This window comes from Helobdella robusta (assembly GCF_000326865.2).
Source record: "Helobdella robusta unplaced genomic scaffold HELROscaffold_31, whole genome shotgun sequence".
Classification (NCBI taxonomy): domain Eukaryota; kingdom Metazoa; phylum Annelida; class Clitellata; order Rhynchobdellida; family Glossiphoniidae; genus Helobdella; species Helobdella robusta.
In genome coordinates, this window is record NW_008704544.1 from 1,282,944 (window position 1) to 1,304,019 (window position 21,076).

The 21,076-nt window shown below is 34.8% G+C and overlaps 6 protein-coding genes across 6 annotated transcripts; 4 read left to right on the forward strand and 2 right to left on the reverse strand.

Annotated features, from left to right (window-relative positions):
• The first annotated feature begins 1,227 nt into the window (after positions 1-1,227).
• HELRODRAFT_100634 (hypothetical protein) lies at positions 1,228-5,005 on the forward strand. Its single transcript, XM_009022347.1, has 6 exons — positions 1,228-1,832; positions 2,373-2,712; positions 2,862-3,067; positions 3,214-3,499; positions 3,668-3,970; positions 4,190-5,005. Exons 2-6 carry the CDS (start codon positions 2,422-2,424, stop codon positions 4,568-4,570), a joined length of 1,467 nt encoding a protein of 488 aa, XP_009020595.1. The 5' UTR covers positions 1,228-1,832; positions 2,373-2,421; the 3' UTR covers positions 4,571-5,005.
• A 209-nt stretch (positions 5,006-5,214) lies between these two features.
• On the reverse strand, positions 5,215-7,633 carry HELRODRAFT_174915 (hypothetical protein; the record flags this gene model as incomplete). Its single annotated transcript, XM_009022348.1, has 7 exons — positions 5,215-5,448; positions 5,588-5,731; positions 5,924-6,048; positions 6,738-6,861; positions 6,968-7,054; positions 7,197-7,281; positions 7,590-7,633. 7 exons carry the CDS (start codon positions 7,631-7,633, stop codon positions 5,215-5,217), a joined length of 843 nt encoding a protein of 280 aa, XP_009020596.1.
• Positions 7,634-9,204: 1,571 nt separating this feature from the next.
• Positions 9,205-11,542, forward strand: HELRODRAFT_82107 (hypothetical protein; the record flags this gene model as incomplete). Its single annotated transcript, XM_009022349.1, has 7 exons — positions 9,205-9,509; positions 9,752-9,876; positions 9,995-10,117; positions 10,478-10,753; positions 10,981-11,096; positions 11,190-11,326; positions 11,410-11,542. The coding sequence occupies 7 exons, from the start codon at positions 9,205-9,207 to the stop codon at positions 11,540-11,542; spliced, it is 1,215 nt and encodes a 404-aa protein (XP_009020597.1).
• Positions 11,543-12,400: 858 nt separating this feature from the next.
• HELRODRAFT_192309 (hypothetical protein) lies at positions 12,401-14,443 on the forward strand. The gene has a single exon (XM_009022350.1). It carries the CDS (start codon positions 12,575-12,577, stop codon positions 14,084-14,086), a length of 1,512 nt encoding a protein of 503 aa, XP_009020598.1. The 5' UTR covers positions 12,401-12,574; the 3' UTR covers positions 14,087-14,443.
• Positions 14,444-14,696: 253 nt separating this feature from the next.
• Positions 14,697-17,516, forward strand: HELRODRAFT_174918 (hypothetical protein; the record flags this gene model as incomplete). Its single annotated transcript, XM_009022351.1, has 5 exons — positions 14,697-14,723; positions 14,801-15,989; positions 16,222-16,268; positions 16,409-16,834; positions 16,935-17,516. 5 exons carry the CDS (start codon positions 14,697-14,699, stop codon positions 17,514-17,516), a joined length of 2,271 nt encoding a protein of 756 aa, XP_009020599.1.
• Positions 17,517-18,794: 1,278 nt separating this feature from the next.
• HELRODRAFT_82130 (hypothetical protein) lies at positions 18,795-20,808 on the reverse strand (the record flags this gene model as incomplete). Its single annotated transcript, XM_009022352.1, has 5 exons — positions 18,795-18,951; positions 19,109-19,287; positions 19,499-19,567; positions 19,718-19,876; positions 20,719-20,808. Coding segments are annotated over 5 exons (654 nt in total), but the record flags the coding sequence as incomplete, so codon positions are not given.
• Positions 20,809-21,076: the final 268 nt, after the last annotated feature.

The following is a 21,076-nucleotide window of genomic DNA, read 5'->3' on the forward strand; positions in this document are numbered from 1 at the left end:
AACCAAATAATCCGGTGATTAACTGCAGGATAACGTGTTAAGCTAACACACACACACACATACATACACACATACATACACACACAGATACACACACACACATACATACAAACGTCAGTCGTCATTAGGAGAAACAAATGACTCATCAACACGCAAATAATCCTTTCGTAAGGTACACTGTATATAAATGATACACAACAATGATACATAAATATACAATACGGACACATACACAAAATACCTAATACCCACTAATGCACACAATACACATTAATACATACGCTAATAGTGTATAACAATGATAGTCTTCTTATGTAATGTGTTAAATGTGTTGTCCCGCTGAGACGCTATGCCCCGAAGTTAACGCAATCGGTTTTTACCTTCCCAATATAATAGAATCAACCATTTTTTATAATTTATGTCATTTTTTCTAGTAAATTTTTTTCTAAATTTAAATAATTAGTTAAATAAATACGTGAACACATAATAATGTTGAAAAAATAATAAAGTGAAATAAATTTTGTAAAAGGAATATAATTTTTAAGGAAAGTTAAATAATGAAAGGAGCAAAAGTCAAGAATAAATGAATCACACAGAAACCTTGAAAAATCGCACGCACACACACACACACGCACGCACGCACACACACACACACACACACACGCAAAATCGCATCTTAATGAAGATGAATGAATGAAAGAAAATAAAGAATTTGAATATCAACACAAACACCACTACTACGACTACTCTACCACTACTGCTGCTTCTACTACTACTACTACTACTACTACTACTACTACTACTACTACACTACTACTACTACTACTACTACTACTACAACTATAACTACCACAACTACTACTACTACAACAACTAATGCTGCTGCTACTACTCAACTGCAGCTGTTACTACAACTACTAGTACGACTACTACTACTACTACAAAAAACGCCACGAATCACTTATTTATTATTCAGCAGGATCACTACAAGCTGTTGACGTAGCTACTTTACACAGTGTACTAAGATGCTAGCCTGATACATACATATACACCATACTTCCTATTCATAACCAAATGACATCATGAATATTATAATGCACATAAGTATGTGTGTGTATGTGTTTTTCTGCATGCATTTATGTGTGTGTGCGCGAATGTATTTGTGTGTGTATATGTGTGAGTATATATATAAGTACTCAATATTGTTAGCTCTGTCGGTTGGGATATTAGCATAATAACGAATGTTGAATATGAAATATGTAGTCTATCAATAGAATCTAATTGTGTTGTGCGTGTCATTGTTTAGCTTATTTCAACAAACTCACACACACACATACACACACACATACACACACACACAAACACATACTTGAGTAATTATGTACAAAAGAAGAAAGGATCAATTAATTTATTCATTTGTACCGATAAGTGTTTTTTCTACAATAACAATGGTTACTATGTTCATTGATACAGTATAGTATTGATGTAGCAAATTTTGGCTTATAGGTATTTGATTGTAATATTAGTAATAATATTGATTATATTTTATAATAATATATTAATTTATTTTAACACGCCGAACTTTCATTTAAAAAAATCTTTTTCTGTTTAACAAATTAATTCTTAATAGATAAACCATAAGACTCTCTTGTCTTATCTTAGGTAAGAGTCTTACTTATGATGAACAATACCAGTTTTTATTTATCTTATAAATAACTGACTGATTAGCTGTCTAATTAATTAATGGGCCACTTAATTGATTAATTAATCAGTTAATTAAGTAGGTGAAGTAAGAAAGGGATATTTATATCACGCATAACATAGGATTGACGGTTCGTTTGATCTTTTCTGAATTACGATTTTAAAATAAAAAAACTGTTCATTTAAGACTTCAGATTAAATATGCTTACTTAAAAAAATTACGATCACAATATTATTTATGAATGAAGATGACGTAATGATGACGATTTCGAAGGCGGGTATATTATACGTTAATTAAACCATGGTAGTAGTAAATAAATCGATTTTTTTTGTACCTGATTCAATGTAAGCGTATGTAACAAGAGTTTGATGGTCTACCAAGTTTCTAAATAACATTTTACTGTTTAATCTTTTTAATTAATACTTTATACTAATTTAAATACTTTGGCAGTTCAATTAGTAACATTGGCCAACTCGATTTCGAATTTTTACTCAAAAAAAGGACTATTTTTAGGTTTATTTAACAAATTTAATTAAACTTTGTAAAAGCAACTTCATTTTAGTGTAATTTGTCTACTATGATCCAGGAATAACTAATTATTATTAAGTAACTAATTGATACAAATTAATTTTAATATATTATGTAATATATATGTTATCAAATTTTTCAGTTTTTCAACCAAAATTTGACACACTAAGAAGAAAAAATAAACATCTAAAATGGACGCCATTCTCGATTTTTTTGGTATGTCAAAGTTGATAACCTCGAGGCGAGGCGATGACGACCGCGTCGATCGCTTGAATCGCAACGTCACTGTCGTCATGCTGATCTTCTTCGCCATCATCGTCACCACGAAAACTTTCGTCGGCGATCCAATCTACTGTTTCAGTCCTGGCGAATTTGACAGTACCCAACCTGACTATGCCAATAGTTACTGCTGGATTAGGAACACCTATTCCTTCTCCAATGACCATCAGAATAAGGACTTCGATAAAATCAAGGATCAAAATGTAGGTTGATAGTAACGTTTTGTAAATTTTTGTCTACTGTTTTATAAAAAAAAAATGAATCGCAATAGTCTATTCTTACTATTGTAATTTTGTAAGATGTGCATTCAAAATCAAAATAACCCTAACCTTAAACCATCACACCCGAGTAGAGAGTGACGTACTACCAATGGGTTCCGCTAATCCTTCTCGTTCAGGCATTTTTCTTCTACGTCCCACACGTTTTGTGGAAAAATTGCAGTGGAAAATCAGGACTCGATCTCAACAGCATTGTGGTTGCCGGAGAGAGTTTCTTAGCCACAGAGACCGCAGAAGTTCGAGACAAGACGGTCAGCTATATGATCAGTCAGATGGATAGGTGAGAAATTTGTTTCGCCGAATTTAGCATTTACTTAGTGCCGGTTTACGTTTGAAACGAAAAAAACAACTCAATAATTTGTGTTTTTTTACGATGAAATTGGATACGTATGAAATAAAATACTTAATTTTATTTTCTGGAATTAGATATTTGGCGGAAGCCAAGAAGAACTACTACCATGAACCAACGATAAGTTTCAAGCAGCTTTTCGCTTGTTGCTCGTGCTTTCACGGTTGCTACCTCTTCAGTTTTTACCTCTTCGTCAAGTTCCTCTTCCTGTTAAACGCCATCTGTCAATTTATTTGTTTGAACCTTCTGTTTGGAAGCGATTATTATTCATTCGGGGTTGAAATCATAAAGACTTCCATGAATGATCAGTACGGAGCCGTCGGCAGCCGCCAGTTTCCTCGGATGACCATGTGCGATTTAAAAGTTCGTGCCAGCCTACGTCCAGTTTATTTAACAATTTTGGAGTAGTTTTAAGCCGTGTTAAGAAATTCAATTTGTTAATAAGGAAATATGAATACAATTAAGTAACAATAATTTTAGTTTCGTAATAAATATATAATTTAAATAACTTCGAATTGAATGTGGAATCAGATAAGAAGAGTGGTGAACATCCACGACTATAAGATCCAGTGCGTCCTTCCCATCAACCACTTTAACGAGAAAATCTTCCTGATGCTCTGGTTCTGGTTCCTCATCATGATCCTCGTCACCGCCCTTTCCCTGCTCTCCTGGCTTAAAAGGATGTACCCGCGTTCCAAACTCTTCACCTACACCTACCGACACCTCAAATACGCTGCCGTGGCCTCAAATGATCAGGGTTTGGATGATGATACTGATGATGATAATGAAAGCGATGATGACGACGACGACGATGAAGGAACATTCAGAAAACAGGTTCGTCAACTGTTAACAATCCAACTATTTTTTAATGCTGAACACTCATTAGATTCAGTTGAACAATAAACCTTGCCGTTACTCATGTTAAAAGTAGGGTGATTTTTAAAAGAAAATGATGTAACAGAACATTTCAGGTGCACAATTACTTCACCATGTTGGCCGTTTGTGTATTGTAACAATTAAATGAATAATTGAACTCATCGCCACCCGCCACAGGTCAAACAATTTGTAGACTACTTGAACCGAGATGGAGTGTTCGTCGTCAAATTGTTAGCCATAAACGCCGACACGATCACGGCTTCGGACTTTGTGTATGCCCTCTTCACCAACTTCCGAAACAAAAACGTAATCAAAACGGCGAACAAAAAGTCGGAACGGGCTGAACTGCACGGCACCTCAAGAAAGCGCCATTTATGCTGTACGTCAGGAGAGCGCGAGGAAGAGGACGAAGGCGACGAAGTTGACACCAAACCCAAGAGGAAACCACGACGCGACGCTTCGAAAAAACGCCGTGGATTCTTCGGCAAGGGAAGTTACGTCAATGACGACGATGGTATACCTATGAAGAAAAAAGGTCTCGGTAAGAAAGGTCGATGATGACGTTAGAGACGTCTTCATCTTCGTTGTTACTCAGGACAATGTTAATTTTACCCAAAAAAACCCACCGTATTTTAATGACACGCTAATAAAACGCGTTACTCAACGATATTCAACATCATGGGCAGACATCTTCAAATTCAAGTAAACCACACAATGTACATATTCGCATGTGACGTAAGAACGTTTTAATTTCCATAAAAAAAGTATTAATACCGCCACGTATACAACCTAAAATATGTCTTTGTCAGACGAGTATTCCAAACGCGAACAAATATTGATGATATTGCTTCTACTACCTTCATTTTTCCATCAAACTAACATCAAATAGGTTTTATTTTCATTTTTAAATGTATATATTTTATTTCTGTAAATATTTTGCCTTACAATTCTCTTTATTTTTACATAATAAACCGAGAAATGTTTAAAAACAAATCAGAAGAAAGAACTGAAATTCGAAAAATGAAAAAAAGACACAACTGGATAAAAACTACTCTACAATAAACGTCTTTTGCTGATATGAATCGGCACACATTTCTGAAAATTAACAATTATTTCAGTTTAAATAAAAATATGTTAAAAAATGAATGAATGAATGAACGAATAAGCAAACGAACCAATGAAACAAAAAGTTTAAACAAAATTCAACCAACCAAATTCCAAGTAAGAGGCTGATTCAACAGGCAGAGCCGTCGTATAGCTTCTCTAATCTCAGACACTGTGATAGCTTGGTAATGTTTAAGATCGGCACCTACTGAGAAATCAGTGTCCGCATTGGCCGTCAAGTAGTTTTGTTTTGACTCCAGTGATGGGCCGAAGGATGGAGAAACTAATGAAGTTGGCAGTTCAGATGTGCTGCCTTGTGCAATATATTCACTCTGTGGTAATAATTTTTTGTTAAATAATAATTATTATAGTATAAATAAATAATTAAATAAATAGTAAGGAATGAATGAATGAATGAATACATAAATGAGTGAGTGAATGAATGAGTGAATGAATGAATCGAATAAGAACCTGCAATAATTGCCCACTGTGTGGTGTGTTGTTGGCGAGCAGTTGTTTTTGCAGCTGCTGTTTATATCTCCTGTGTTTCTTCCTTAACTTTCTATGAGAAGATTTTTCAAATCCTTTCCTTACTGCCAGTGAGCATTCGACGAGCTTTAGAAAAATGATTTTTATAAGATTATGTTGAAAATATTCGAAAGTTTTATACAATAAAAAAAAATAAATTGACCAATTTAAAATGAGTAAATGATTAGACAAATGAGGAAATAGCTAAATGAATGAACGAATGAATGAACGAATGAATGAATAAACAAATGAATGAAAGAATAAAAAAAATTCCTACACCTCTCCAACCATATCCCTAGCAAAGTAAGCAAGAATATTCCACGTTTGACTGCTCAGCTCAACTTGAGTCTCACAACAATGTGGAAGAATCCAGTTTTTGAACTTTGCTATGCCAGCTGTTGAACCTCGAGGAAGGAGAAAAAATATCATTTTATTTGTTTTTAGTATTTAATGATATCTAATTATAAATAATAATTTGTGATAAAACAAATATTTATTTTAGGTTGTAACGTGATAAAGTTGTTTACTAGAGAAACTAATTCTTCTGGCCTGTGTGAATGCGTTGTACTCAGTCGAACTCATTCCTCGTGTAAGCCTTTCAAATTTCTTAGAAAATTATTATCATTATTATAACAATATTACATTATTATTATATTATTATTATCATATTATTATTATATTATTATAGAAAAAAAAAATATCCACATTGTATCTTTCTAATCTGGCATCATCGTCATTCATGTCTATGAGCAAGGCTAAAGAACCTGGAGAACAATAATAATAATTATTTTAATTATAGAAATTATTATTATAATTATTATGATTATAACAATAATAATGAAAGCAATAATAAAGATAATAATGACCAGTTGGGTCCATGGTATTTAGAAAATCGGAGCAGATCTTCAGTCGCTTAGATGATGTACTTGTGCTGTCTTTTATAATAAAAAACAATAGACAAACTATTATTAATTACATTAACTTGTTTAGTATACATTATAATATATACATATATGTACTTTTTAATCTAAATATAATTTGAATTAGGAAGTGAATGAAAAGTGAACATAAATTAAAAAAAAAAACCACGAACCCATTATATCATCGTCATCCATTTTAATTCCATCTTTTCCGCCAGTAGCACCATTAGTGCCCTTCATGCACTGGGCCTTTAAATCTTTGAATCTCAGAAACTCAATTACCTGCTTTAATTTTTTCTGAAAAATATTTTAAATTTATCTAATTAAATATCAAAATATGTTTAAAAATTAAAAATAAATCAAAGATAATTAATAAATAGTGATGTGCACACACAAAACTTACATAATTTTTTCTGTATAAGAAGAGAATTTCTTCGATGCCAACCATTTTACTCTCTCGCAACACACATACCTCTTCTAGCTGGTATATCTTTTAATTTAAAATCATCATATGGTTAATAATTTACATTTTTAATGTTAATAATAAAAGGTATGCTGGAATAATAATTCAAATTTTAATAAATGATTAATAAAAAAAGTTGAAAAGATGATAATTTGTTTTATCGACTCACAATTTTGATGATTTCGTTCAGTACGACATCACTGATAAGTTTCACTGATACCAAAAGAGGTTTCGAACAATCTCCAAAACTATACCTGGTAGATAAAATAATAATAAAATGATTTGAGTTGACATTAGTTATGAATCTGCTATTAATTAACTTTAATGACTGAATAAATTACTTCTTGAATTAAACAAACAAATTTAAATTAAACTAAAAAATCAAACTGACGATTAAATAAATAAATTAATTAAAAAATTGACAATCCATCAATGATCAATCAATGATCAATCTGTTCAATTTCAATTCAATAGAGTTCAAGTAGGGAAAGCTGGGCATGATAAATAAAATGACGCATTTTATATTTCACAATTAATTAAATAAAAAAAAACAAACACTAACATTATCTGCTGAATTTCCGAAATAAAACTTTCATCACTCGCCATATTTTCACTAAATTTAAATAAACTTTACCGGCATTTAATCTATCTATTTAGAAAGCTGCTTAAAAGTAAATTCGATAACAACCGAAAACTATAAATATGAATAACAACACATAAATATTGTCATTAGCAACTGCCCTTAGAAACAACACCATTGTTTGTGTTGTTAAAGCGAAAGTAGGAAGAGAATATTGAGTTGTTTTTCTTTCGATACATATAGTTTCCAACTGATTTCATGCTCTTTTATTGAATTAAATTTTCTTTAATTAATCGGATTTGAAAAATTAAATAAATAAAATCAAGCAATGGAGAGTGATGATTTTGACGATCAAGATTCATCGGTGGCTACTAATAATAACAAGAAGCGTCCTAAAAAGCGATCAATCGTCAACAAATTAGCCACAAATATCAATAAAACCAGACCACTTTATGAGCAAAATGACGATTTTGATGAAAAACATTTACACAATTACGAGATAAATGGTCAAGAAAATGGCAGGCCAAACTGGAAAAATGACGATAGAAAATCAGATTCATTTGAGAGAAATAGTTCTCTGGGTAAAGCCTCGTTATCACGCTCCAGTTTCAATAATGGTAATGAATTAGGTTATCAAAATGGCCTTTCAAGAAATCCATCTGATAGAAATGTTGCAGGCAGGTCTTATCAAAACACATCAAATTACAATAACAACAACAACAACAACAGTTTGTTTGATGATGAAATGGAGAAAGAATATAGAAGCTCCAGAAAAAATTCGTCCATTAAAAATAATTTCAATAGCTCGTTGGAAAAATTATCAATTGAAAATTTGGGTACGTACTATAAATATTTATGTTAATTTATTTATTAATTTTATTAATTACTTGATTTTCATGAACATTTAAAAAGGTAGAAACTTCGATGACGGTCACAGAGAGACAAAATTCACAAAGCATTTTGTTGAATCTTCTCCTAAAGATTTAAAAAATTCCAAATCACTCCACAGCAAATCAACGACAGGTTAGAAAATTTTTACGCTTTTTATTCAATTTAGGATCAAATAAAACAAAATTTTTCACTTAGACATCGCAAACAAGGGCAACTTATTCGGAAATAACACCACGCGTATGAATTACGACGATGACGTCATTTTTCAATCGGCAAGAGACAGGCGCACTCTCTTATCGCCTGATTACACGTTACATTCCGACAGAAGACAGGGCCAATTCAAAGGGTCCATACCAAGCATGACGAAATCGGAAAGTTTTGCTCCGGCTCGCAATTCACTGCGTACGCCACCTGGAGAAGATGTTCTCGCAAACTCTCGGAGTAAAAATTTTCACAATTCATTCTCGTTCCACGGAGATGATCCGCCGTTGAGTCAAAATCACAAATTAAGTTTCTCGTCATCCGTTCTGACGGCCGTTCCCACAGAAAAGATAAGAAACAGGTCTGTGTTTCTCTTTAACTTACTTCGCGGCGGTTTCTTTTTTACTTCGTTTGTATAATATTTAAGCTGTGGTAACATGATTAAAAACGCAATTTTACCATCTAAGAAAACTGGTAAGTAAAAAAATTGATTAGATCGTGTAGAATGTATAAAAAATGGAATACACCAGGACATTTTAATTTAGTTTTTTTTTCGTTAATATTCACAAACATATCCACATTTGAACATTGCAGAAGTTATTTAGTAGGTAGCACGAATACGGGATTGCTCGGATCGGAAGAATTGATCCGTTATTTCCCAAACAAGAGGATAAGAATCCACGTATGCACGTGGAACGTGGCTGAAACGAAGACGATTCCAGTTAACGTTGACAACTTACTGCTCCCCAAAATTAGTGAAATCCTCTTTGACATGTACGTCATATCTACGCAAGAAACTGCGTTTGATAGGTCGGTATGATATTTAACCTTACCTAGTGTACTCATCTCATTTCACATGTTTATTCACATAGTAAGTGCTTAATAGATATCTTAATTAAAGATATCCTAATAATAGAGGTATCATAATAAAAGATATATATAATAATAAATCAATTCAATTTTATATTAAAAAAAAAAAGTGAACGAATTTCGATTTAATTTTGGAAGACGTGTAATTCAAGACCCACACAAACAAAGAATAATTACTGCAGGCAAGAATGGTCAATAAAATTGCAAGAGACCCTCGGACCGCACTTCGTGATGTACTGCCAGGCAGCCCACGGTACACTGAATATCGTCGTGTTCATCAGACGAGATCTGATCTGGTTTCTATCTGGTAGGTAATTGTATCGATTGATCAATCAATCGATGAATGAATGAATCAATCAAACAATAGTTAAGTTTGTTTAATTGAATGATTAACTAATTAATTAATTAATAAAACGTTTCATCAGCCCCAGAAGAAAGTACTGTGACAACGAGAATGGGTCCGTCGTCAATAAAAACCAAAGGAGCCGTGGCTGTTTCATTCATTCTATTTGGTTCACCGATGGTTTTCATTAACTCGCATTTCAAAGGTGTGCGCGCGTGCGTGCGTATATTTGTGTGTGTGTGTGTTTGTGAGTTTGTGGGGTGTGCTGTGTGGTTGAAAAATTTGTTTTTCAATCTCTTTCCAGTACATCTCGGAGGTTCCAACAGCAAAAATACATTGTGCATATAAATACGAGTGAACCAATGTCTCACACACGCATTGCATGTGACACGCGTGCGTCCGAACTTGGTCACTGCAACAGCGGCGCCAGACGCTTTAGTTATTACACTATCATTTAACATCTCCCAAGTATAGATAGAGATCGCCATGTGCCCTTTGATTAGCACCAATCGAAATAGCACTTAAATTAAAAAATGATATATTCTAATAGTTAAATGTTGAACAGCCCACGAAGGCAAGCATGAAGATAGAGTTGAAGATTATAAAAAGATAGTTACCAATTTGTACTTTCCAAAAACTGTCGGACAAAAACAAGTTAAAAACAATGAACCGGTCGACAGCACATCCCTATTTGATCACGTGTTCTGGATGGGAGATTTGAACAGTAGGATGGAGATTGAAAGATCGAAAATAGGTGGGGCCATGATGTCCGGAGAATTAGGGCTGGATCAGATTGAAAAGTTGCTCGAGATGGATGAGTTGAAGAGGATCGTGAGTGAACGTGCGTTAACCTGCTTTTCTACATGTTTTTGTTAAAAGATTTTTCTCGCAATTTCTGTAATCTTTTGATGGAATTTATTTTAAAATATGTCAAACTTGACTTGATTTTTTTATTGTACATATTCTAAATAGATACTAAACTGTGAAATAGAAGTTTAGACTATAAGTTATTTTATCATTGGGGAAATAGTTAATTAGTACATTACCATACCTTTCATTTGATTTCAGAATTGGCATTCAAAGATTTCAGCGAAGCTCGCATAAAGTTCCTACCGACGTACAAATTTGACATTGGAACCGACAACTACGATACATCGAATAAAAATCGAGTACCGAGTTACACGGTTGTAACACATTTCTAAAACTATTACCAATAACATTTCAACACATTAGCACCACTACAACATCGTTCAATTTAATTAACGATCTCGATCCAGGATCGAATATTATACCGATGTAAGAAGAAAAGTACCATCTCTTGCTTGCACTACGATTCTGTCGGTACGTTCATGCAGTCGGATCACAAGCCGGTCTACGGTGTCTATGAGGCCGAGTTGAGACCTGGTCTAGACGAGTTGGTCTACTTTTCTGATAACTGTTAACCACACATATACATTGATAACAACATTGATAGCTTAATTAACAAATCCTTTTCAGTGTCATGTTTTCCGGTGGTCAGTTTAACCGACAGATCTGGATTGAAGGTTCCAGTCAAGCCTTTATTAACCAATTAATCAATCATTCATTTATTCAATCATTCATTCAATCAATCAATCAATCAATCATCTAATCATTCAATCAATCAATACTGCGACATACTTATTCAAATTCATTTCTATTTATGTTTGTGTTAGATAAATTTTTCGTTTTTCAAGGGATTAAAAGAAGGGCAGCCCAACAGCTCGTCAAACAACGAATCATGGAGAAGAGTGGCGTATGTAGTGTCATGTGACGTAATGTGATATCACAGTGACGTCATCTGATGTTGTCATCGTCATCACGTGGTATCGCGTTATTATCATGTGATATGATCAAATTACCCGTGTTTTGACGTATTTTGTGATGATGACAACGATGATTACGCTGGCGATGATGATTGCAATGATTAAGATTAAGATGATGAAGAAGATGAAGATGAGGATGGTGATGATGAATTTTTCTATAGGATATTTCAGATCATATTTTTCCTCTCTCCTACTATTGATCTTTGTACAAAATAAGTTTTTTAAATGTTTAAATTGTTATTTATTCTTTTTAAGCGACTTTTTTTTAGGAAACTGTCTATTTAGTAATTTTAGACCTAAGGATTTTAATTTTGTTATGTTTCTATTTATTATAAAAGTGTTCAATCTTGTTATTCAATGTGTTTTTTTGCTTTTTTAAAAATCCGGCCCTAAAAGTATAAATTCGATATCTTTCGACTCGAAGTGAATTTTGTATAAAATGTAGCCTTTGTGTCAGTAGAAGCTAATTAGAATTAAATTACGTTACGATTAATTGTATGTATACTATTTAAAATACATGTAACTATTTTTTAATACAAAAACTGCTAAAAGATGCTTGTGTTCGATTTTCATGAGATTTTTATTAATTAGCAAACACGTTTTGGCATTCCATACAGGTGAGCTAATTTAAATAAATCTGTAAACAAATAACATATGACTAGCAGGGCGTTTTTTACCTGCTTTCTTTAATTAAAAAGTAAATTTATTGAGTTTTGAAAATAAATAAATGTTGGCGAGAAGACAGTGATTTTGTTCAAAAAAAAACATTTTTTCATTTTGATATAAAATTATCGCGCCTCTTGTCACGAATAGTCGTCATGAAAAATGAAAATGACTCACCAGCCAGGCAGAGTCATCAAAGAAGTGTGGCTCGGTCAACGTGCAACAACCATCATAACATCAACAACAATGACAACACTAACAACTGCAACAACAACATCAACATCAATAACAACATCAACAACAACAACGTCGAAAACAGCAGCAGCAGCAGTTTCAGCTTCAGCAGCAACGTACCGGTAACCACTAACAAACTCAACAACAATGTCATAGGAAAATATTTTTCATGCAACATTCCAAAGCTCCCAGGTTCCTTCAACTGCAGAACAAGATACGGCAGTGTTCCTAATTTGAAAGTATCTTCTGAAGGCTGTGGAGACAATCACTCCATCTATCTACCGCTATCTGTTCGCCACAGTGGTCCTGGCCAGTTGTATGACGGCGAGGATGACAACGAGGATGTGCAAGTAGATGAACCTGGTGATGATGGTGGTGGTTTGTTGAACAATCTCAGAGATGAACGTGTCGGTAGATTTCATGATGCAACAAACAGGATGATCCCTCGCTGTTTCAATAGGTTGTTTGGTGTTCAGGATCAATCCATCCAACCGATCCCATCTCAACCTCTGCCGACCGTACACTCAAGACGTGATGTAAATGTTGACTCGATTGAGGCATCATCCAACTTTCAGATTTCGAACTCACGTGGAATGATCGAACAGACGTCAGAACAACCCTGCAGAATTCCAACATCTAACAGATTATCATCGTCGTCGTCGTCCTCATCTTCATCAGGGAGGCGGAGGAGGTTTTCGAACCCTGACAGTACGATTTCAAGTATCATAAGTGGCGTGACTTCAAACAGCAGCAGTACACAGGGCGACAATTGGTACTACTACGACCGCAGATTACAAAACAATAACTTTAGAGTTAGAATCAACTTGTACTCCGCTATTTTTAGGTTTTACTCAGGCGTCAACCGGAGGAACTGCATACCTTCGCCACCACCTTCATACGAAGAATCCACCTCCTCAACCTACCAACACAGCGTTGCCAACGTAAACCAACTAAACAACAACAACAGCAGCAGCAGCAACAACAGCAACAACAACGGAAACAGTCATCAAATAACGGACGACACGACCAACCAATCACCTCCAGCCGATGACGATTTGACTCCACCCCCTCCTTACATTGAAAGACCACCCGCGTACGCTGATGTGGTCAGCAACGAGTCCAACATGAATAATTTATTACCTGAAAATAATTTTACCGACGGTTCAAGTAACGGTTTTCCGAATATTTATGATTTTTCGCTAGTCCGATCGAACCGTTTTTCACCTAATAATTTTGGATTCGATTTTTGGGGTTTTGGTAATAGAAGTAGCAACTCGGATACGAACAGTGCAAGGGATTTCATGCTCCCACCTTTTTCCAATAACAGATCGCTAAACTTCCAGGGTGGTGTCAGACCGGCCATCCGTTGGAACGTGCATTCCAGGATTGATAGGTGGGCCTCCGCTGACGGCAATGCTTGGATCCGATCCTGACCCGATGGCAATGCTTGCATTCGATCCTCATCACCTGCGATCAACCAATCAAAACTGCTGTTCACAATGCGCTTGTCGATAATTGAAATGAGATTTTTAAATAAATAAATATATATATATATTCGTATATAAACTTCAGTTATTTGTTAGTAGTAGTAAAATATTGGTTTTATTTTTTTGATTTTTAATATCCTGATATCTAGATCAAAATTGTAAAATGATTTTTTACCTATATGAAGGTTTTAATGTATTTGTATTTATTATCGTTGTGTGACGTTCATTGAACATCATGAACGAGAAATAAAATAACAACAACAACAACAACAACAACAGATAATAATATTAATACCAAACAAATTTGTTTCAAATTATCTTCTAAATATTAAAATAACAAAAAATAAAAAACCGCCCGTAACTGTGCCATGTAACAGCCGATGACTAACTGATCGCTTATAATGAATCGTCGTGAACACTCAAATTTGAATCTAGAGTGAAACGAATAACTTTCCAATGAATTAGTGTGATGGAATAATTTTTTTAAAAATTACATAAATTGGAGTAAGTTAGGAGCAAGCAAAAAATACGATTTTATTTGGAGTTCCATAAAAAAATGAAGCAGAAATCATTAATTAGAAAAGTGATCACATCATTTTTTAATAAAAATTTTAAATTAATATGAATTGTTTTGTGCTTAACGTTTCCATTAAAAATTAGGATATTAAAAAGAATCCTGGACCAGAAAGTTCAATTCATAACGAGGAAGTAGTGGAACCTCAACCGCAAGTTTTGCAACACAAAACCACAACCACCACATCAACACTGGATTTTAAAGATTCCATACAACACCAACAACAACATCAGCAGCAGCAGCAGCAACAATGTTGTGAAGACAATAGCGACGATGACTTAGACGCCATCGCAAACATCAGTCAAAACCAGTTAAGCATCACTAGTCCGTCTAATTCGGATACCGTACTTTTAGTAACATCTCCACAGCATACGTCACGAAGCCAATATTCCTCGAACGTTGGCATGCAGCACAACTTACCTGGAAAACAACTTAAAGAAATGGAGACTCAAAATTCAAGTATTCCATGCCTTCCGTATACTATTTTCTCAACAAATGAAGCTGAAAATTGCTGGAGCAACCGCTTCCAGAACAATCGACTAACAGAGCAGCAACTAATTTCATCTTACAACCAGCAACCAGAGCGTCAAACACAGATCGAACATTTGAATTCAATGCAGGATTCGAGAGCGTCGCCACACGGTAACATTGGGGATTCAGGTGCTCAATCACCTCGGAAGCACATCTTGGAGTCAAATAATTGGTCGCAAGAAAATTCAGGAGATGGTGAAAAAATTAAAAATAAATTGAAAACCGAGAAGAATGACGAATCGAACGCATTGAAATCTTTCCCATCACAAAGGGAAAATTCGCCAAACATGCAAGGACAAGTGAGAAACCATCTGGTCGCTGCTAACCCAGAAAGTCAATATTATCAGACGCAGCAGTTTAGCATCCCATTTTCTTACTGCTCCTTTCCTGAAGCAAAACCCCAACAACATCATAAGAGTTTACCACTTGGTCAGAGTGTCTATCAAACCCTGCCAGCCTATCCTCCTTCCAGCGTTTTCATGCAGTACTCCAGTCAGCAGAACTTGGCTCAGTATTCACCGATTGTTTTGCAAGACCACCACACGCTGCCATCTTTCCAGCTGCATGGCACGGATCAAACGCCGTCCGTTCCCTCCCTACTTCCTACCACAAGCTTTCCAACTATTCCACCACTTATTCAACAAACAACTGCCTTGCCTGATTCAACTCTCATGTTCGATGGCTTTCAAAAAAACCTCAAAACGAACGGTGAAACATTTTGTGGAGTGCTTCAGCAACAGACCGGTTAGAAGTGCTTCCCTATCACAATTTTCAAAATTTCATTCTAATTGAAATTATGAAAATAAAATTTTTAAATAAATGAGATATTTTCTGATGTAATCGAACAAATTGTTAAATGAAATTTTGATAATCGCGTGCAGATGAAGTTGATTAAAATTCATTTCAGATCCGAACAGCAGCAGCACCACCACCACATTCACCACCACCACCACCATTTTTGCACCACACGTGACAGCTGAATTCTTCCCCACAATCTATGTTTCGCCTTGCGGAATAATTGAAGTATCTCTAAGAGATTTATTTATTTAGATATATGATGTTAATGCTAATGTGGCAATCTCCTACATGCATTACATTTTTACATGTTATCGTCCTACAAAAAAAATGTGATTATTATTACAAAAAAAGTTTATTTTTTGAAGGTGCTGCTAAGGAACCATGTGGCGGTAGAAATGACAGTCGATCGAGCGATCCGAGTGGTGAACAGCGCGCACAAGTCTGTCGTCGCAACAAACAGCCGCGGCAATGCTTCCTGCATCTTTCATTACGCGGCAAAAATATATCAGGACCACACAACTTTTGAGATACTCGCATACGGAAATCGCCAGGCCAAGGCCAGGACTGAATACATCGTTTTCGGTGGCAGTTTCAGTACAATGGCAGCCGGATATTGCGTGACGAGTGGTGGCCACATGAGTCTGGTAGCCAAACCAAGTTTCAGCGACATAACGAAAGATATGAGTCGAAGTTTGCTGTTCTCATCGCGACACGGTGCCGAATTGGTTCCTCAGTGCATGCAAATCGTTGAGTCTGCTCGCTACCGAATGCAAAGAAACGGCGCTACGACGGTTTGTTTTACCGATCGATCAGCTTTCTTTCAAAATTTACATTTACAAAATATGTTTTGTTTGATTAACTGACCTGTTTGTTTGTTTGTTGAACCTGCAGATCCATATCAACTCCATCAGAATTCATCAAACATCAACAGCTGACGTCATAGTAACTAGCGAACGAAAGAATTTGCGAGTATCTCCATTGACGGGCCTGGCCCGAGTGATGACCCACTTCGTAGACATGACAGTCGACCCCGATTGGACGATCAAGGTCAAAAGAGGAGGTCATCGTTTAAATGCCAGTCTCTCGTCTTTTATTTTAGCCAACGATTTGGTAGAGTTTGGATTTGACTCTCAGCAGCGGTTGTTTATCCAGCCGGTTCGAATCCAGAAAGAAACTTTAATAATGAACGAGAAACAGAGAACAAGAAAGGCAGACAACGCCGACAAAAAGCATCCCACTAGCACGACATCGAGTGCCACACAGCAACCCGATTGCACGCGTAACGAACAAGCGGACGTTGAAAAAATTCAGAGGGATCAAGTCTTCCTCGATCCACAAACTCTATCCATCCAGTCCGCCAACAGTTACTGGAGTAAGAACAGCGAGCAAAGTTTGAATTCGAAAGTAATTTACCAGTCACCACAAATGATGGATCTTAGGAGCCCTGCTTGGGCGCAGTCTGGCGAACTGTAACCAGTCACCGCGTGAATCATTCGCCAAATGTCGTTACGCTGTATCGAATACGCAAAGTTCAGATATCATCAGTTCTCCTTGTTTGTTTAATTAATTAATTAATTAATTTGATTAATTATGTTTAAACAAAAATCTATTATCTCATCATAAAACAGTTTCGGGAAATTTATAACACCAAGAAAAAAAAATCAGAAATATAAGATTTATTCAAAGCATTTTAATTGTTTTCTCTAAAAATTTTAAAAATGGAAAAAAATGAAAGAAAGAATTCTTAAATAATGAAATAACTTCTTAAATAATTAAACATAAAAAAAAACTTCTCTATCCCATTTTAAATTTGCATTAAATAACATTAAAAATTAAGTAAAAATTAAACAAATATACAACCGGAAGATATATAAAAAGATCAAATAAATATTAATTAATCAATTAATTAATTGAATAAATTAAATGATTAATTAATTAATTAATATAAAAAACATGACAGATATATTTACATACAGAATTAAATACATAAATATCTACATTTGCACACACACTAGAAAAAAATCGGAATTTTTAATTAAATATTATTAATAATTTTATTATAAAATAATAAAACTTTAATTAAAAAAAGATAAACAAATAATGATAATGATAATAAACATTAACATCAATATTTTCAAGTGAAAATCCGACACCAACGAAAGCATTTAAATAATAATAATTATTATTATTATTATTATATTTCGGACATTTAAAATCGCAAAATTTTTTTTTAAAAACAATCTTAATTAAGTAAAATCTCTATTTTATGGAACTACACAACAAATACACGCACACACACACACACACACACAACAATCAAGCAAACACACGTATATGATATACACACACACACACACACACATAATGTATATAGACATAATATACATAGACACTTATACAATATATATATCATAAAATACATATATTGTACATATACAACACTATATATAGCTATATATATATATATATATATATATCTACTACAGTCTTAAAATGCGTCTGGAGACCAAATAAAATGAAATAAAGACAGGAATCACATAACGAAATCAGTAAATAACAAATTCATAGTCATTTATTTGATAAACAGTTTTTCTAAATTTTTCTTCTAGACAGCTGGCGAAAAGTAGGCATTTAACCTCGTTACAGCATACATACGCACGGGTTTATGTGATGACGAATGTATAAAATAAAATGTAAAAATATTGGTTCATCACTAGTTTAAATAGTCCAACAACGGTTTCAGTTTCGGTTTCATCTTCGTGGGGAGTATTTGGGATTTTCCGGAGTTTCAGTGAAGGATCGAAGTTCATAGTTAGCCATCCTGTTGTCCCATTCAAATTTATCCCTGGCAAAAATCATACGGATGTCTGTGTGTAGGTACGTGTGGTTCTGCTTCAGGCTGGCCAATCTGTGTGCGTACATATGAGTGTGTGTGTGAGAGAGAGATAGATAGAGAAAAAAAGAGTGTGTGTATGCGTAGTGTGCGTGTTTTAAATCAATTTTATGATCTCGAAATCAAAAGCTTGATGAATATAACAAAGTCAGAATCCCGCAAAATACGGAACCTCAAGTGAACGAGATATCGCAGGTAGGTAGGCGCGCCAGGGACATCACTGCTGCTGTTAGTACTGGGCATGTAGACGATGCGGTGTCTGAGGATGGTCTGGTGGTGGCCTGGCATGTCACTCACGTCGTACTTTATCACAAAGATCTTCACCACGGACTTGCTCGGGTTGAATAATGTCTGAGGGTTAAGATGAACGAACGAATGAGTGAGTGAGTGATGAATGAATGAATGAGTGAGTGGGTGATGAACGAATGAATGAATGAGTGGGTGAGTGAGTGAGTGATGAACGAATGAATGAGTGAGTGAATAATATATGAATGATTAAATGTACAAATGAGTGATTGAATGAGTGAGCAAACTAAAGAACTAGCACAAAGAAGGCACTAACAACTTGGATGGTTCCTTTATTTGGTACCTTATATCCCTTCTTTGAATGACTTTCCAAATCAATATGACCCTGTTTTATGATAAGCATCAAGTGAATTAATGAAAATTCATCCATTTAAAATCCCAATTTCATAAAGAAACTTGCCACAATCACCAACGGGCCTAGAAATCCATCATAAATTATTATAATTTATAATTAACCCACACAGCCCTATCTCACCAAATAAGGAGAGGGGGCATTGTCATCTGAGAGGCTGAAGAAGAAAGCGAGACATGGAAGAAAAATGTGAGGTGGGCAAAATGAGCCACTGGCCCCTATCTCGACTGTGAATCCGTCAATCACACCCGCCGGCTCCAATCTACCGTTTATAAGGCTTTCCTGTTTGGCGGTTTATTATTTATTCATTGTTATTTATTCTATGTTATTATTATTTATTTATTATTATTGTAATTTTTATTATTTTTAGTAGTAGCAGTAGAATTAGCAGCAGCAGCAGCAAAAGTAGCCGCAGTAGCGCAGGCGTTAGTACTACTATTAACATTACCGCAAATTCCATTACTACCAATTCTATTTTCCCATTAACTGTCTAATTATTTTAATTATTAAAAACAAAAATAGCAATAATAATAATAATAATAATTAATAATAATAATAATTTTTCATTATTGAAACGACAACTGAACTGATTCACATGAAATCATGCTAAAAATGTAGAAACGCGTAAATATAATAAATTGATCCAAATGAACCTATTAAAACGTCCATAAATAAATATGTACAAAAAGGCGATGGCGAAACTCACTAACAATAAAAGTATAAAAGTATGTACTATTGGTTATACAAACAAGCTCGTATATACATGTGTACACACACACACACACACACACACACACACACACACACACACACACACACACACACACACACACACACACACACACACACACACACACACAAACGTATGCGAATATACAATCAACATCGTATGCAATATTGTTAGGAAGTATTCGAGCAAAGTTTAGCAATAAGCTTGTTCGTCCAATGGCCGCATAGCAGTATAGGATATAGAAGATTGGCTTAGGCATATTAATACAAACTTAAACAAACACACACTTACTCACTTACACACACCACACAACACACACACAGGCATAAACAATTATATACAAAATTAAAGAAGAACAATAGAGAAAACACAATGAAACAAAGCGACGACAGACTTCAAAACTTCCAAGTAAGCAGTTGCTAGAAGCAGGCGCACTCGTACTGCAGGTTCGTTTCAAGGAGACCTGCTTGTGGTCCTGTATGTCGCCGTTGCAGCTGCTGTCGTTGCTGCCGTTGTTGTTGAGGTTGTTGCATGATAGGGAACTGTTTCGTTGATACAGGGATAGGCAGCAATGATAAAGTATGAATTCGAAACGTTACAACCAGTTGAAATTATATCATTCATACGCGTTCCATTCGTCCGTTCGTTGATTGATTGACTGATTGATTGATTCATTCATTAATTTATTCATTCATTTAATCCATCAAATAATCAACAAACTAATCAGGACTAACTTCTTAATGGCTTGTACT

Excerpts from the sequence above, each read along its gene's own strand:
- HELRODRAFT_100634 (XM_009022347.1), top strand. The coding sequence starts at position 2,422 with ATGGACGCCATTCTCGATTTTTTTGGTATGTCAAAGTTGATAACCTCG. Across the intron at positions 3,500-3,667 it reads TGACCATGTGCGATTTAAAA|ATAAGAAGAGTGGTGAACAT; the intron begins GTTCGTGCCAGC and ends ATGTGGAATCAG. Across the intron at positions 3,971-4,189 it reads AAGGAACATTCAGAAAACAG|GTCAAACAATTTGTAGACTA; the intron begins GTTCGTCAACTG and ends CACCCGCCACAG.
- HELRODRAFT_192309 (XM_009022350.1), top strand. The coding sequence starts at position 12,575 with ATGAAAAATGAAAATGACTCACCAGCCAGGCAGAGTCATCAAAGAAGT.